Source organism: Phyllosticta capitalensis (genome assembly GCF_038381095.1).
Source record: "Phyllosticta capitalensis strain CBS 128856 chromosome Unknown BKA78scaffold_3, whole genome shotgun sequence".
NCBI lineage: Eukaryota > Fungi > Ascomycota > Dothideomycetes > Botryosphaeriales > Phyllostictaceae > Phyllosticta > Phyllosticta capitalensis.
This window is the reverse complement of record NW_027117441.1, coordinates 40,083-55,980: the sequence shown is the minus strand read 5'-3', so window position 1 is coordinate 55,980 and position 15,898 is coordinate 40,083. Positions and strand designations below refer to the sequence as shown.

The window sequence follows — 15,898 nt, the reverse complement described above, 5'->3', positions numbered from 1 at the left end:
GCTGAGGAATCGTCATCCAAAAAAAGGGGGGAAATGGGGGTCCGAAATTCAATTGTCTGGGCAATCGATGCTGATGCTTCCTTGGATTCCCTAACTTGCGGTGGACCTGAAAACTTCTGCTGCTGGTCTCCTTGAGTCCTCGCAGCTTTTAAACAGTCAACACGCCTGATTTAACTCCGTCCTGATTCTCCAAAAGGTACCCGCCCATCCTTTCATCCGTCTCATTGTCCTTTGGGGTACACATCTCATCCAACGCGATCTTGAGACGTTCCAAAACCCCCTCTACCCAGCTCTTGGTATCTGGAACATTTTGCTTGAGCTCCAATGCACTCTCGGCGTCCCATTTGGGCACGCGCAGAAAATCATGGTCCTTGTCGCACTGGTTGTAACCAAGGGTTCCTTGCATGAGTTTCTCGAAGCAGCGTTGGTCGAAAGATACCTCGACGCAGTCCTTGCAGAAGTACAGGTCCTCTGGGAGGCTACGTTCCCAGCCTGCCCCACAAAATCCGTCACATAGGTACGAGCATCCATCTTTTGGTCTTTTCTTTGCATCATCACCCGCTTCATATCCAAACGCCAGTCTCCAAGCTAATGTTGCACCTTCGCACTTGTCAAGACAAGTCAACAGACAGGCTAAGACCTCGTAACCGACACAATCGTTTGAATCGTCATCATCTGAAAGCAACTGTCTTGCCAAGTCGAGTTTTGGCTTCAGCACATTTGCTGCTTTCTGTTCGTGCCCACAGCTTTGATAAAATCGCGCAAGAGTGAAGCTTCCTCGTCCCATAGCGGCGTCGAACCGATTGAGTGAGCGATGGTAGAATGGAAAATACACGCTCCGATCGTGCTCTGATATATCTTTTTGCTGCTTTGTTCTTGCGACTCGAAGCCATACACAACCAAGATTTCTTGCTGTCTTCTCCAAAAGCCACCTCAGATCGGAATCGAAATCGGAACTCGTTTCTAAGTTTTGGGTACCTAGAAACTGGAGGACTGCAACCCATTGTTCCATGGCTGCCTCGTGGCCGTGGACTGAGGAAGCGGTCCAGGTCAAGATTATACCATAGCTTAGCCGGAGGCAGGCTGTGGCTAAGTCGGACTTGCCGTGGGTTTTCAAGGTCGCTCGACAAATTTGCGCGAAGTCGAGATTCTTGACTTTGGCCGCTGCTGCAGCAACATGAATATAGAAAGCATCATCAAAAGACTCAAAAAGCGCCAGAAAGTCCTCCGGTGCCAAGGCCTGCAATCTTTCAATCATTTCCTTTGACTGGCTGGCCATAAACATCATGTTCAACAGATCTTTGCGATTCTTCGGGCTTGATCGGTAGTCTAGTCGTCTTTGGCAGCAGTCAATGGCCTCTGTGAATCTTCCAGCCCGAGAATAGATTCTGAACATGTCGTATAGGATTGAATTCCAATCAAGAAATTTTGAGTCAGATGAGAGGATCTCGCGGGATTGGAGCTTCAACCGGTTGAAAAGTGGTTGAAGCATGCCAAGCGCCTTGCCTGCGGCATTATCAATGTTCCTCTGGCATTCCAGTAGTGCTGCGGCGATAAAACGTGTAATTTTGATGTCCGAAGTCCTGTCTGCGATACTTTTGATCCTGGTCATGGCCTCCTCGTCGTGTCCGAAATGAAGCAGAACTGCTACCATTCGAAGGTTCCACTTGTCTGTTTTGTCGTGGACATTCAAGACCATTTGTGCCCATGATTCTGCCTGTGTAATATCTTTGATCGAAAGATTGGGCGAAACTTGGTCTTTCTCCTCATCATCGACTCGTGACTCCTGAAGTTGAATTCAGCAACTCACGCAATAAAAACCAAATTATGCCTGCATACCTTATTCAAGAAGTTCACAACCCACTTGCAGGTTTCTCCCAGAGAGTCCCTTTCTTGTCGATAATCTCTCCACCAGGAATGATCTGGAAAGTTTCCATCCTCAAACCACAAAATCGCCGCCCACTCGGATGCTTGTCCTAACAAATCGGCGTCATGAAACAGGCCCTTTGCCTCTGAAGCCACTCCTGAGCTATGCAACCACTTCATTACACAATCTGATTTCTTCTTTGCAGAGAACCAACCTTCATTCAACTGCTTGATCCACCTCTTCTTGAACCATCGTCTTACGACGTCTTTGTCGAATAATTGACGCAATAGGGGCATGTTCTCGGCCAATATGGACTTTTGAGAAGCGGAGAGCATCTTTGGGTGAATCTCATCCAGGTGCCATGGAAGCCATCTGGCCGAGTATTCAAGAAGAGACTCGAAATTTTCTCCATCCATCTGAAAAGCTGCCCTGAGACAGGCAGTAATCATCCTGATGTGTCCATCGACTGGATCAAAGTACACTCGATTATGTAGGTGTTCTTTTTCCAACGACTCTTCAAGTCTTTCGTGCAGCAGGGAGTCCTTCATGCGCTGGTTCAAATTCTCAATATCCGAAGAGAAAATCTGCTCATCGTTCATCTTGTCGGGCTGCTTGTCGTAGTTCTCGGAGTCAAAAACCGATCTTTCGTTAGTAATTTTGAAGTGTTCCCTGTAGAATCCACTAAGATGCTCAGAGCTGACTGTTTCGCTTTTTACGTTGAGTAGGGTGTTGAACGTTTCCGTCACGTAGGCTTTGACTGTCCAACGGGGGCGAGATCCGCCACGACTCAGGACGAGAATTTCTTCAATTCTCTTCAACGTTGGCCAAGCGTTGTTCGGTAGGACAAGCCATGGGATGAGCTCGTTGAGGTCTCTGGCTTCGCTGTCACCCAAAAATTGACTCAAGTGCCGGATTTGGTATTTGACCAAACTGAAATCACCGCCTTTGAGTAAATCATTGGCCAAAGTGTTTAGTCTTTCATCTGGCCAAAAGCCAGGGTTTATTTTGCCCAGAAGGAAGTTGATGAAATCATAATTTCTTCCTCCACGTAGCATGGCAACGAGCCCGTCAGAAAGGGCTTCTGGCGAATCCTGTCCTATGGTGTTCTGTTGAGTCTCGCCATCCGTTGGATCGGCATCATCGTCCAGGATAGTCTTCACGAACAACTCAACATCGCCTTGAACCTCGTCCATTTGAGTCAAGTCGATTGTAGAGCCGTAGTCTTTGATGCATTCCAGGCTCCGAGGGCTCCCGCTCAAAAGTATTCGGCATCGACTCTGTTTCTCACAGCCGAGGTATTGCACAAAGTTTTTGAAATACCCTAAAGTGCTCCTCTGTGCAGCAGCATGATCAAGACCGTCAAGGATTATGAGGAAGTTCGAGCTCTTGGTCCCCTTCAACAGATCCCAAAGATTGGATTCTTTCGAGGATTCTTTCCCTGGCTCGCAAGCCTTTGCAACGGACTTCCGGTAAGCCATGTCAGCTTGAACAAATTGCCAAACAATTGCAGTAACTGCATGGCGAAGTGATGGTTTTTCTTCTTCGTCACTACCGTGGTTGCCCAAATAGTAGTACGCAAGATGCGTGGCGTTACTACTAACGTCCGGGGCGCCAGATTCAGGGAGTGGTTCCATGTCTCGAAGGTGCGAGATGACGCGGTGGCAGAGATAAGTCTTTCCATGCGTCATGGGTGCTTGTAATTTCAAAACTGATTGGCCGGTAGAGATACTGAAGTCGCTCCATTCTTTGATGCGTGGGTAGCAAGTAATCCAGTCTCCCATTCCTTCGATGGCATTGTCTGCGAGTCGTTCGTGCTTTGCGGTCCAGTTACAGCGCTCATCCCGAATAATCAGTCGATTCTTGACAACCTTCAGGGACTTTTCTAGCAACTCTTCCTGCTCTCTCTTTTGCGTATGGTCGACAAGCTTCTCCGCGTTCAAGCGTATTCTTTCACTTCTTGCTTCATCGAACTGTTTTGTGTAGGTGACAATCTTTTCGAGTTCTTTGTCGAGCTCATTCTCGCCCACCAGAAGATTAAAGAATAGCTCCAGATGGACACGGGGTTGGCTCTTTCTAGAGGGCTCGTCCAGTCTTTTCGGCTTGTCCGCGCTCGAAAAGCGGCCAAGGAGCCGATCTCTCTTTCGTGGTCTGGCTCCCGTTGGACTCATTTTTTTGCTGTCAAGACGATAAGCCTCCTTCTCTTTCCTATCCGTTTGAGTAGCATATCTTTCGATGAGGCCGCAGACTCTGAGATAGGAACACAGGAGGTCAAAGTCAATCTTCTTCAGCTCCGGTTGGAGCACAAAGCCGCTCTTCTCCTGCTGTTCACGAAGAGAAATTTCTTGAAAGAAGAAGCGTGATTTTTCGCGGATATCTTCCATGCCGCTGACAACATCGTAGTGTTTCTTTCCTGTTTTGATGAGGAGATCCACGGCCGTTGCAATGAGAGCAGCAGGTGCAAAAGCCTATGTCTGTCGGCAACTCCTCATCATTCGAGAAAATATGTCCAACTAACCAAGGCAGCAGCTTGTCCGCCTACTTGCACCGATGTAGATGCAAGTGCCCAAAAAATACTTCCATGACCACTTGACGACTCCTGCGGCTGCACGCTCTCCTCGATTTGTTTTTTGACCCTCTGGTGGTCCCGGCAAAATGCTTCTTTGCTTGTGTACCCTGCATTCTTGTAGTATTCCGGGATTGCTTCAGACCACATGTCTTCGTAGGTCATAATCTCCGGCGGCTTCGACGTCGAACTCATGTCGGTGGAAGTGGGGAAGGGAAACCCCTTCAAATGCAGGAGCAGGCGGAAAGTTCGCTGAAAATTCAGGTCGGAAAGGCGGCAAGACGTTCGAGTCGATTGAGCGGGAGCGGCCTGCGTGAACGCTCTTCGGCGAGGCTGGAAGCAGATTGATGTTGAGCGTCGTGCATCTGCCCCCGCCCCCACTTGAAGTGCCGCCACACGATTACTGTGTTGCATAGGGCATGCTTATTCCTGCATCAGTGTAGTGCTGCAATGATTCACGAGCCAATCATGTCTTAAGAACAGCGCTCGGTCAGCAATCTTGACATGCAACGCAACAGCGCCAACATAATCGAAAGAAGAGCTCGAGAATGGTGGTTCACAGCTTACCGTCCGACCGATGCTGCAAAAGTAAGAGCAGAATCATGCTGACCGCCTTAAGCCACAAAAGCACATCGTTGGCTAAAGAAATTGGCACTGGGCCAGGTCTATGTTCACGTGGTCATCCAAAGAGAACGTAAACTGCATCACACTGCTCTGTAGGCTCGATCAACTCCGTCGGTTGTGTCAAAGCCTCAGTAAATCGTTCCATCTGCAAAAAGACTGCGATGATGGAAGCGGGAGGCAAACATTCAACTTCGCCCCGGCCACGTTACTGTGATGGAATGTTTTGAAAATGTGCAAGCACATCTCTGGATGTGACTCCACGAGTTCTGAGCGATAGTTGATAATTCGGAGCCGACGTTGCGTCATCCTGCGCACTCGGGTTGCTCTAGAATTTACAGAGTGATGTCCATTCAGACAGCATCGAGATGAATTTGACAACTGCGATTGATTGAGAGCGCTGCGGCTTCTCTCGAGCATTGCGAAGATGTCTCCATGCATTGGGGTTCGGCTCCCACACTATACCATCGGTCGGTCTCTTCAGCTTCTTGGATCCGTGCGATTCACTCTTAGTCCGCAACATTTCGTTCTCTCCTCATCACTGCTCCAAAGCAAATGCCCTGGAGTGATTGTTGACTGTCTGGTTAAATCAAAGTTCGGCAGTGCGGCCCGCTAAAGGGGGTGGGTCAACATATGACTCGTGCCGGCCGGCGCTTTTGCCCAATTCTCGGACAATCTGGCCATCATTGCCCTTCAGAGCCGAATCGCTGTTGCAGAAAATATCCGACGCCCCGCATGTTCTTCCCAAGGGTTCAAAGCGTGGGGTAAATATAAAGTCGTAAGTTCCCCGCGTGGTTGGTGTTTTCCGAGATTCCCCTGACCCCCTGAATTTGAGTTTCTCCCCACAAACTTCGCTGATGGACCGTTCTCTCGCCCGCGTGGGCACTGCTTTCTGCGCTGCAGTCACGGCATTGGCCGGCTCCGCCGTCGCATCGACTGCAGGGTCCGTACCAACCGTTCGCCTTGACAACGGCATCACTGTCCACGGAAAAGTCAACCAGACCGCGTCCCCCGATGTTGCGCAGTATCTGGGCATTCCTTTTGCGCAGCCTCCGCTTGGTTCTCTGAGATGGGAACCGCCGCAAGCTTATCGCGCCTCTGGGAATGAAGTGATCAACTCGACGCAGTTGCCGCCGTCCTGCTGGCAATATGTTTCCGTGCATCCTGGAATTCTGCGAACCGACGCTCCTCAGTTCATGATTGGCGGCGCTGGTACGAGCGAAGACTGCCTCACTGTCAGCGTCTGGGCTCCGAAGACGGCATTAGAGACCAATGCAAGCCTGCCTGTGCTGATCTGGTTCTACGGTGGCGGGTTCGCAACTGGAGGCGTGGACGTCCCTTACCAGATTCCGGACAAGTGGGTACAGAGGAACAAGGACCACATCATTGTTTCCTTCAAGTGAGCATCGCCTTGAAGACATTCTTATCTCTTGCCAATGACAGTGTTTCAGCTACCGCCTCAACATCTTCGGATTCCCCGATGCCGCAGGATTGGATGAAGTGAACTTGGGACTCATGGATCAGAGACTTGCTGTCGAATGGACGCGCGACAACATCGCCAAGTTCGGCGGCAACCCCGACAACATGGTCATCTGGGGACAGTCAGCTGGAGCTGTCGCTGTTGACTATTACAACTTTGCCTGGCCTGAGGAGCCAATCGTCAAGGGCTTGATCATGGACTCTGGCACCGCTCACCTCGACCAGCTTCTCAGCCCGGACACGCCTGGCCTGAACTTTACTTTTGTTGCTTCAAACCTGGGATGTGGCAATCAGACTTCTCCACAAGCCGAACTTGCTTGCATGCGCGATGTACCCGCTTGGAAGATTGAGAAGTTTGTGGCTGAGTATGAAGATTCAGGAGATAGTCCGTCGATCACCTTCGCCCCAATGGTTGATGGCAAGCTGGTGTTTGAAAACTACACAGAAAGGGCCCTGAATGGCGAAATGAGCCAGCTGGTGAGTCTCATCCCCGGAAAGTAACGGCGACAACAGCTAACGAGCGGTGTCAGCCTGCAATCATTGGTTTCAACGATGCCGAAGGCCTTTTCCTGGCCACATACAGCCCTGAGGGCCCCAACATGACCACAGCAGCGACACTGGGATATGAGTACTTCCTTTGCCCTGCGACCAAGATGACCTAGTAAGTTTGGCATTCTCCGCTGCGACCAGTGGACTATGCAGCCCCGCATTTCCGTCTTCTCACAATTTCGGCAGTGAGCGTCTTGCTGTTGGACGCACAACCCACCGCTACTTTTACGCGGGCAACTTCACCAACATCTCGCCGCGCCCTTGGATGGGTGCCTACCACGAAAGCGAACTGCCCCTGCTCTTTGGAACGCACGCAGACTTCCGTGGCAACTCGACCCCTTTCGAGTACGAGGTCTCGCACACCATGCAAGACACCTGGGTTGCATTCGCACGCGACCCTGAAAATGGACTTGATCGTCTCGGATGGCCCGCTTATGCTGCAAAAGACGGCCAAGTCAGGAAGTTTGCCGTTGATGGCGTCCTGGCGCAGATGGGCAACGTCAGTTCCGTTGAGGCGGAGTGCCAGGCTCGCGGTCTCTTGTGATGTGGATCCTCTTTTGCATCTTCCATTGGACTTTCCAGGGCGCAATGAGTGGGACCAAGCAGCTGTGCCTCTGTCGTGTCACCATGGGATTTTGACATCCGGAGTTGCATAACTGTGCTTGTGAATATCCGGCTCACTACTTCCTCGGTGAGCTGCAACTATCCGGCAGCTGGACGTCTAGGCCCGAGAATCAAACTCTTTGTCGGTACGCCGAATTCATTCCTGTACAGCCTTGTCGATCTAAGCCTCCGGACGTCTCTTGTCCTGATCTTCGTGAAATACTGACGCCCTTCGCCCATCTACGCGTCACTCCAAAACGTGGTGAGAGCAACGTTTCGCAGTAGTGTTTGACAGCATTACTCAAATCAGAGCTGAAAAGGCGGAACCTCGAGATCCCGAAAGTGACAACGACATGAACAGCTTCCAGGAGATGGTGCGCCAGCACAGAATTGACCCTTTCATCTGAAACACAAAGCATTCGATCGCGACAACACCATCAGCAATCCAGACATTTGACCGACGTGCCTCCTCACCAATTGCAGTTCCAGGTACGCAAAAACGTCAGCCAATGGTGGCTACGGCACGAACCGACGACCCAAAAAGTCAATGGGAGCAGGGTTACCAGCAACGGGGGCACTCCCTGCCGCCCATCTCAGCCTGCCATTCCATAGGCTGTGTTCTGGATTATGCTCCTTCCAAGAACGTCAATTACCTCTTTTCAATTGCGATCTCTTTCGTGTTGGATTAAGGTCGAACAAGCTTGATGGGTGAAACGCATACGATTTTTGCAGCCCCTGTTTTCGAATTCCCGCGGGCTTCATTGGCCGATTTTTTCATCAAATGGCAGATGGTGATATTCAAGTGGCATGCCCCGCGAGACATTTTCCAGGAATTGCGCGCTGCGGTGGTTGCGCAATGGCGCATGCAAAGGCGCGTGGCATCGAGCGCCGTATCGCTCGAGTCGGGCTGCAAGCGTTCGGCGCATTCGTATTTGCACCTCTCCCGCCCGCCGTGGCTGGGTCGCTGGGCGTGCATACAGCAGCATCAGATGGTGACCATCCAAGAGACGGCTCGAGTAAAGAAGACTGTTGGCTTCGGGAATTGGAATAGGCATCAAGATTTCTGCAAAATGCCGCATCGCCATTGGAGAATCGCTTCAATTCCCGATCACTCGCTGAAAAGACAAGACGCTCCAGAGCTACCAAACCACACAAGATTTTCGGATTGTCAGTGAAAAGGCGCTCCATCAAAAAAGTAGACCCGAGAAACTCCTCACCAAACCGAAAGACCTCCACCGACACTCTGAGGGAGACGCGTACGCTTGTTTCGTGACAACGGACTTCTCAAGATCTCATCTTTGGGAATGTTGTGAAATTTGTGATAGAGAAACCTGGGTGCAGCGGAATGATGTCAGTCTCGTCTGTATTCGTCCGTTCGACCTCGAGACCTTCCTGCGAGTGGCTGTTGCTGCTCCTACTGTACTGGCTTCTGTCCATGCCCCGAGGAATGCTCATCCAGCCGCCGACTCCCAGAATCAGGAATGCAAACAGGTGCATGAAGAAGGAGAACCACAGCTTGGTGCTGAAGGCGCCCATGACCGGGTCCAGGGATCGGGCTCTGGTCAGGTTGAAGGCCAGCGTCGTGTTGGCGATGAGGTGGATGAGGTGGAACGGGATACTGGCGACTGAGGTCCAAAAGAGCCATGCTGCCGGCCGCTGGGTTCGGGATGGGTAGACGTTTTGCAGACGTGGCCAGGTGATGCCGAGCCAGCCGATGAGGATTGCCATGACGACGATTTGGAGAATCCAGCCGGTCTTGTCGAGGGCGACGCTGTTCAAGGTGCGAGTCTTTGCGTTGGGACTTCCTCCGTAAGTGGCGATACCGATGCCGACGGTGTTGGTGAGGTTGGCAACTGCGAGGAATATCTTGTCGGACCATCGCCGTTTGTATGGCATGATGATGTTGCTATCAAAGTGTCAGTGTTGACAATTGGGGCATCAAAATCCCCAACTTACCACTCGTAGATCACACCCATGATGAGAAGAGTAATGCAAGCAGTAGAACCAGCATTGGTCAAGATCACAACGGCATCGGGGATCTCTGGCTTGTCGCGGTGTGCAATCTGCCACCCGTCGGCCAGGAAGCGCATGCCAATGTAGGAGATGAGAATGGGCCATGTCACCAGTCCAATCTTGCCATGGACCCAGGTGATGACAATTGACGGGAGGAGGAAAGCAGCGTAGATGGTGAGGTCAGCTACGGCGAGGTCAACCACCTTGGGAGAGACTGGCGGAAGGTTCTCCATGGCCGAAGGGGGAGCCGAGGGGGTAGTTGAATTGGTGGTGGAATTGGTTGTCGCCGCGCTGGCCGCAGGAGAGGAGGCTGGGGAGAGTTGATGAATTTGGGAGCAGAAAGGGAGTTGAGGGAATTGCTGGCAGATACTTGTATCAATTGTCAAAAGCATTGGTGCGAGACAATGGTTTCAGGGCCGTAGTGGGATATAAGTCGGAGGTGGTTCTGCAAAAGTCCTTTTGTGATCGCCATGCTGGCGCTACAAGTGTTACAGGACTTGCAAGACCCATGGCAGTGTTTAATTAGGCAACAGTATAAAGGCCAGATTGGGTTTGTTTTTCCCTTGGCGTTCGCTTTCGTCAGGGACGTCTCATAGGACAACTTGGACTTGGAGCTACCTGCCCCACTCGTATTCGGGTTGAGCCTCGCAACACCAGCGCATCGAGCTACGCAGGCAACTGTGACGGGCCGTTGGGCGATCTGGATTCGTTGTAAGCTATAAAGCCTTGATGGACCAAGAAAAGTGGATTGGTTGGTTGTGGAGAGTCTGGCCCAAGACACCCCCTTTCAGCCTCGAATTCTCTCACCAGCGATATCCAACTCCCCCTTGGACGTGATAGAGCCCAACGACGGGCGAGCTTGTTCCAAACCTCTAATTGACTTGGCTCTTGTCCCAATGACGCAAACACGGGCCCTGCCGATGACCGCCACGAGTAGGGCAACTCGCAATGCGGTGGAACTGCGCACGAGGAAGATCATCCGGTTTCCCTAAAGGTGGGTACTTCATGTAGAAGTGCCCGATTGAACGCACGCTTTCGGACTCTTGCACGAGCAATTACACGCGTCGCCGAGCCTCATGCTCAATGGATGCTGGTGAGGCGCCGGTCAGAAATATTGATGCTCTGCACTGATTTTTTCCTAATCCACTCACCTCGGACTTACGAGCTCCCGAGCACAGTGCAACACCTCGTGCTTGATGCTCCCACCTTCGAGCCCGCACCATCTGGGAAAAGCCGTTGCAGGCCTCCAACTCCCACCAAGGCGAGACGCACGTTCAAAAGTGGAGAGCGGCAGTGTTGCGGAGGTTGGCAGCGGCGATATTGTTTTTCTGTTAGAGAGCGGCGGTCTTGATTCCTACTGGCGGCCTCGAGAAAGGCGCGTCTCAGAAAATGTTGAAGCAGCGACGTTAATCCCTTTGGATGAGGTTCTTATCTTAGTCTGTCGCAGTGATTGGATGGTTCACAGGCGGCAAGGTTCTAGGTTGGGGCTGCAGCTGCGCGACTTTCAGCTGCGCATCATTTCAAATATATGCCTCGTGCGCCAACTTGATTGTGTGGGGAGCGCGTTCGAGAAACATTCTCTGCGGCTTGTGATTTCTGATTTGGGGGACGCTTCCTGGTCTCGTTGGTGAACAAACAGTGAAGTCCATGGTGCGGCCTTTTGCTCGCCGCATCGATTCATTCCGCAGATCTGAAGTCTTGTCAATCTTGCACGTCCATCAAATGGTCCGGGGGCCTGCTTTTCTCCGCAGTCTTGATGTCTTGGATGACGGGCTCCCAAAGGTCCCCGACTCGCTGTGCCATGGCCATGGGGGGAAGCATGGACGGCAAATGCGGTCTGATAGACATCTTTTGCTGCTCCACAGTCTCCATATCTTGGACGCCAGGCAACAAAATGCAAGATGCACTGGCGCTCTTGCTGCGCCCTGATGCGGTCCAGGTTCAGCTGCAGTATCTCGTGCTCGTAGTCCAAGATCAAGCGCTTCTTGTTGAGCACGTTGAGATGGTCCCTTCTGTAAATGGCACTCACCTCATCGTCCATAGACTTCGAAGAATGAAGCCATGCGAGACTGCGCGCGAGGCAGGACCATTCGTAGTCGTGCGTCCGGGCTTGGGGCCGGAGACGCCCTGCCCAGCGAAGACGTCCAGTTCGATGACTCGTCCCAGCATGGCCAATGGGGAAAGCGATGGAAGCCTCCAACCTCAACCACAGACGTCTTTCTTACGTTGTCCAAGACCAATAGTTCTTGGCCGAATCAGACCTGACCGCGAGCGGCGGGGCCTCAAGCACGCGACCACGTGAACTCGCTCCTTTCAAGCTTCAAATTAAGCTTGTCCCCAAAACATCGCACTGGCCCGTCTCTGTCGAAGCAACTGGCTCGTCCTCCCATGAGGGTCGTTGGCGAGAAACTTCCCTTGGGTCTGCGCGTCCAGCCACTGTTGGAGTCGATGCACATCCTTTCGTCGCCGCCGCACTGCCTTGACCTTCGACGGCTGTCTTTCAAGCACTGACTACGCATCTAGACATGCGTCGCTTTTGTTCCGTTCCCTCCTCAGCGGTAGCCCTGCCACACAGGCAGGGTTGCATCTCGATCAGCAAAGCAAAGCAGAGAAAGTTGACACGATCGACTAACAGCACGCATTCACCAGCGGCCGCAGACGCGCAAAGCCCTCACCAACAAACGCGCACCCGGGAAACCCCAAAGCGGCAACCCGCGCCGCTCGCGCGTCGGATCCTTTGCGACCTAACGTCGAACGTCTGTCCATCGCAGTCCAGGCAGACCACGCAGGATCCGAAGGCCCTCGCGCGCGTTTCACGCCTGTGCCACGCACGCGCGCTTCTCGGATAGGTCCCGAGAGCTCGAGCCCCCTTCGTCGCTCCTCGCTAGTGGCTCCTATGACTAGGTAGGGCAAGATGGTGGGTGTTTGTTGTGCCGCGGTGCTGCGCCGCGCCTGGCAGTTTCAATGTCTCAAATCCTGTGCGATCCAATGCGTCCGTGGCGCGAAAAAGGGAAAAGGGCAGGGCCGCTGAAGCGTTTCAAGTTTGTAGAGAGAGAGAAAGAGAGAAATTTCACAAAGTGGCGGCATCCAGAGAGGGACGTTTTTGGTGCAAACGACCGTAGTGGAGTCGATTGATGATTATTAGAGATTATAGTACATGGGTTCTATAGTAGCGCGTAGAATCCATCATGCCGAGTAGCAGTAGTGGTAGAAACCGTTTACTTGAGGGTGACGGTGACCTGGCCAGTCTGGGAGCAGACGAAGTCGTTGGCGCCGTTGCCGCCAGCGTGGCAGTAGACACCGGGCTTGGTGGAGCCGGTGATGCCGACACTGTCCAAACAGTTAGTCTTTGGGTCTTTTGCATAGTTTGTTGAAGCGGGAAAACTTACGCAGTGCCGGTCTGCTTGTAGATGGTGAGGGTGTAGTCCGAGTTGGAGCCCTCGACAGCGAAGCGGTACTCGGAGTCACCGCAGACGACGGCGGCGTTGTTGGCGAGCTGGGAGGCGTCGCCAGAGCACTTCTGGCCCTGGACGGTCAGGGAGGCGGACTGGATGCCGTTGTTGTCACGGATGTAGAGGTCGGTGACGGTGGCAGTCTCGATGGTGGCGGAGGCGACGGCGCCAAGGGCGGCAACAGCGGCGGCGATGGAGAAACGCATTTTGATGGTTGTTGGTTGGTTTGGGGAGGATCGAAAGATCGAAGAGTAGTTGGTTGGTAGAGAGTGTTGGAGTTGGAGAGTTGAGTTGTTGTGATGATGGCTTCTTGGACGGATGTGAGAGCCTCATATATAGTTGTTTCTCGAGACCCCTTAAGGGCAACTCCGTGAGCAGAGGCCCATCAGTGTATCCAGCTATACGAAGACAGTGAACCGGTCACCATCCCCGAGCATACCCCTCGTCGGTGTAGAGGAGGCTGTCCGGTTGCATGCGGACCGGCCCGGCCACCACAGTGGTGGCCGTTCACGATGAAGATGACTCGTGTCCGGGAGGTCTCCAGCCCTTTTACGAATTGATCGACACGGGAGAGCTCCGGTAATACGCAGCGGCGACTTTTCGAGAAGGCGAGGAACTTCAGGGGAAGTCGACTGAGTGCCTGGCTAGTCCGGATGCAGCAATTGTGCTACAACAGTGTCAAAATGCGGGAATAGGAAATAATGCTCCCCGAAGGATATCGTAAGCCCGAGACCGAGGACACGTCGGCCTGGGGACCTCCACATGTTGTTGACAAGGACGACGCTTGAATTGAGCTCGCCAGGCCGTCAGCTCTCGTTTCAGTCTTGCGATTCAGTGCAACTTCGGTTGCGATTGAACCCAGGCGGGATGAATTGATTTGCTTGAGATGCATTCTCCAGTCCAAGTTTCGCTGTTGACTTTGCTCTTTCTTTGGACGCATCTCCGCAAAGAGAATTACTCAGGAAAGGAAGATCGTCCCAAGATTCCATTGTGAAAAGCGGTCAGTGGGGTAGGGCTGTGGCACGGTCGGTGCTTTACGACGTGCAAGTGGATCGTAGGGCCGTAGGGCTGTGTCGCTATCCATGCGTTACGGGCGAATGAAAGGACTGTTAAACCGTCATAGCGATACGAACGCTTGGGTAAGGCCTGCTCCTCCGCCACACTCCAACGAGCACATTTGGTGGTTGAAATGACGTAGAGACAGTTGGGAATGCTCAATTTCACACAGCCTCCTTGAAGATGACATCGGCTTGCAGTCGAATGTCAGGCCATCCAGAGACCGACTGACGTTGCGCGTGATTTTGAACTCGGCACTTCGGAAGCGAGCGTCTTGCGGAGATCCTGTGGTCGAGCGATGTGATCGCGGAACACATCAGCCATTGGGCCACTGCTAAAGAAAGGAAGACTGGTCTGTGAAGCCTCGAAAGACACATGCGACGGCGTGGCCGGTGAGGATGGGGAAGTGCAGCTGAAGCTCAGACTATGAGCGACACGACTGCAGAGTGTGCTGTCCCGACTTCAGTCAGGGGCTTCGGTGCGCACCGCCGAAAGCTTGGGACAGGTTGCTAACAAACGCGCTCGACGTGGACCGGACCATCTGCATCTTTCTTTTCGTGCCTTGCCCTTCGACTGTGTCACGGTGAGCAAAGTCAAGCTTGGGTTGCGATAAGGTTTGGTGGTGAGCCAGTCAAGCCAGGGTAAATTCATGTGGCGCGCGTGCTTAAGCTATGCTTCCACGTTATCTACAGACCTTATTTCGACCTCGCCCTCATGCAATTCGACAGCGACGGATTCTGCATTGCATGTTAGAGGACTCCCCATTGGACTGTTAGGGTGTGAGGTTCAACTTGCCTCCGCCAGAACTGCAAGGTGGCATACGCGGCGTCGTGGCTCAACTACCACATGCTGCCCCACCCGTGCTGATTCAAGTGCGACAAGCAAATATGAATGCAACAAAGCACTGCTGATAGCTCCGCCTATGACCATGTGTCCTCTGTTCATGGTTAACACGACATCCGTTGTTGAAGACCCCAGAAGGGCTTCTCCGGGCCCTCTAGCTTCTGAATGGTTGCATTGGGTAAAAATTGAGCAAATGCAAGTTCCAGTCAGATGTCTTTCCACGAGGCGAATCAATGATGTTGTGATTGAAAGACACTGGAACGTTGTATGCATCCGTCTCGTATTCGATGCGTCGCGTGATGCACACAAGAGGACAGGATTGTCGAAATCATGCGGTAAGAGGTAGCATCCGTCATGTACGCGGATAGATGCCGTGTGGGTAACCCGCAGCAATCGCGAAGCTTTAGACGATGGAGACAATGGAGCAGAGCGCATTCAATTGTCTCGGAGACTTTCCATTTCCAACGACGCCATGATCTTGAGTCTGCCATCGCCAAATCAAGTTGTAAGGAGACTGAGCCATTCATGTATTCTGAGTGTTCTCAATTGAAGGCCGGAGTTCAAAGGCCCCGAGAGCTCATCAGCCAAAATACTCGTCTTGACCAGTGGATTGTCGTCTGAGGGCCTCCCACCAATTGATTTTCGACGGCGAGCAGCGCGAGCGGAAAGATACGGCCGGCTCAGTGCAAGTCGTCGCGGTGTGCACTCTGGACTTGGCTCATGACAGGATAGCAATCTGAGATGAATTGCTCGTGTCCAGCGCATTAGGATGTTGTTGTGTACCGTTGCTCGAAGCTTTGTTGCCACCGCAAATAACGGCAGCAAATCTTTACTCTTCCCAGAAAACAAGCA

At 52.5% G+C, this 15,898-nt stretch overlaps 7 protein-coding genes across 7 annotated transcripts; 4 read left to right on the top strand and 3 right to left on the bottom strand.

Moving 5' to 3' along the window:
• Positions 1-148: 148 nt before the first annotated feature.
• Positions 149-4,625, bottom strand: BKA78DRAFT_293261 (uncharacterized protein; the record flags this gene model as incomplete). Its single annotated transcript, XM_066886186.1, has 3 exons — positions 149-1,786; positions 1,840-4,332; positions 4,383-4,625. 3 exons carry the CDS (start codon positions 4,623-4,625, stop codon positions 149-151), a joined length of 4,374 nt encoding a protein of 1,457 aa, XP_066746054.1.
• Positions 4,626-5,908: 1,283 nt separating this feature from the next.
• On the top strand, positions 5,909-7,623 carry BKA78DRAFT_248538 (carboxylesterase; the record flags this gene model as incomplete). Its single annotated transcript, XM_066884401.1, has 4 exons — positions 5,909-6,450; positions 6,503-7,007; positions 7,061-7,191; positions 7,266-7,623. The coding sequence occupies 4 exons, from the start codon at positions 5,909-5,911 to the stop codon at positions 7,621-7,623; spliced, it is 1,536 nt and encodes a 511-aa protein (XP_066746053.1).
• A 620-nt stretch (positions 7,624-8,243) lies between these two features.
• Positions 8,244-8,911, top strand: BKA78DRAFT_91280 (uncharacterized protein). The gene has a single exon (XM_066893955.1). It carries the CDS (start codon positions 8,387-8,389, stop codon positions 8,855-8,857), a length of 471 nt encoding a protein of 156 aa, XP_066746052.1. The 5' UTR covers positions 8,244-8,386; the 3' UTR covers positions 8,858-8,911.
• A 55-nt stretch (positions 8,912-8,966) lies between these two features.
• BKA78DRAFT_350582 (uncharacterized protein) lies at positions 8,967-9,928 on the bottom strand (the record flags this gene model as incomplete). Its single annotated transcript, XM_066891024.1, has 2 exons — positions 8,967-9,588; positions 9,639-9,928. 2 exons carry the CDS (start codon positions 9,926-9,928, stop codon positions 8,967-8,969), a joined length of 912 nt encoding a protein of 303 aa, XP_066746051.1.
• A 1,164-nt stretch (positions 9,929-11,092) lies between these two features.
• Positions 11,093-12,333, top strand: BKA78DRAFT_307817 (uncharacterized protein). Its single transcript, XM_066887896.1, has one exon. It carries the CDS (start codon positions 11,452-11,454, stop codon positions 11,995-11,997), a length of 546 nt encoding a protein of 181 aa, XP_066746050.1. The 5' UTR covers positions 11,093-11,451; the 3' UTR covers positions 11,998-12,333.
• A 580-nt stretch (positions 12,334-12,913) lies between these two features.
• On the bottom strand, positions 12,914-13,353 carry BKA78DRAFT_350581 (uncharacterized protein; the record flags this gene model as incomplete). The annotated part of the gene is made up of 2 exons (XM_066891023.1): positions 12,914-13,025; positions 13,085-13,353. The coding sequence occupies 2 exons, from the start codon at positions 13,351-13,353 to the stop codon at positions 12,914-12,916; spliced, it is 381 nt and encodes a 126-aa protein (XP_066746049.1).
• Positions 13,354-14,716: 1,363 nt separating this feature from the next.
• BKA78DRAFT_91271 (uncharacterized protein) lies at positions 14,717-15,468 on the top strand. Its single transcript, XM_066893954.1, has one exon. It carries the CDS (start codon positions 14,853-14,855, stop codon positions 15,390-15,392), a length of 540 nt encoding a protein of 179 aa, XP_066746048.1. The 5' UTR covers positions 14,717-14,852; the 3' UTR covers positions 15,393-15,468.
• The last annotated feature ends 430 nt before the right edge of the window (positions 15,469-15,898 follow it).

What these genes read in the sequence shown, in the direction of transcription:
- BKA78DRAFT_307817 (XM_066887896.1), top strand. Translation starts at nt 11,452, where the DNA reads ATGTCTTGGATGACGGGCTCCCAAAGGTCCCCGACTCGCTGTGCCATG.
- BKA78DRAFT_91280 (XM_066893955.1), top strand. Translation starts at nt 8,387, where the DNA reads ATGGGTGAAACGCATACGATTTTTGCAGCCCCTGTTTTCGAATTCCCG.
- BKA78DRAFT_91271 (XM_066893954.1), top strand. Translation starts at nt 14,853, where the DNA reads ATGTGGCGCGCGTGCTTAAGCTATGCTTCCACGTTATCTACAGACCTT.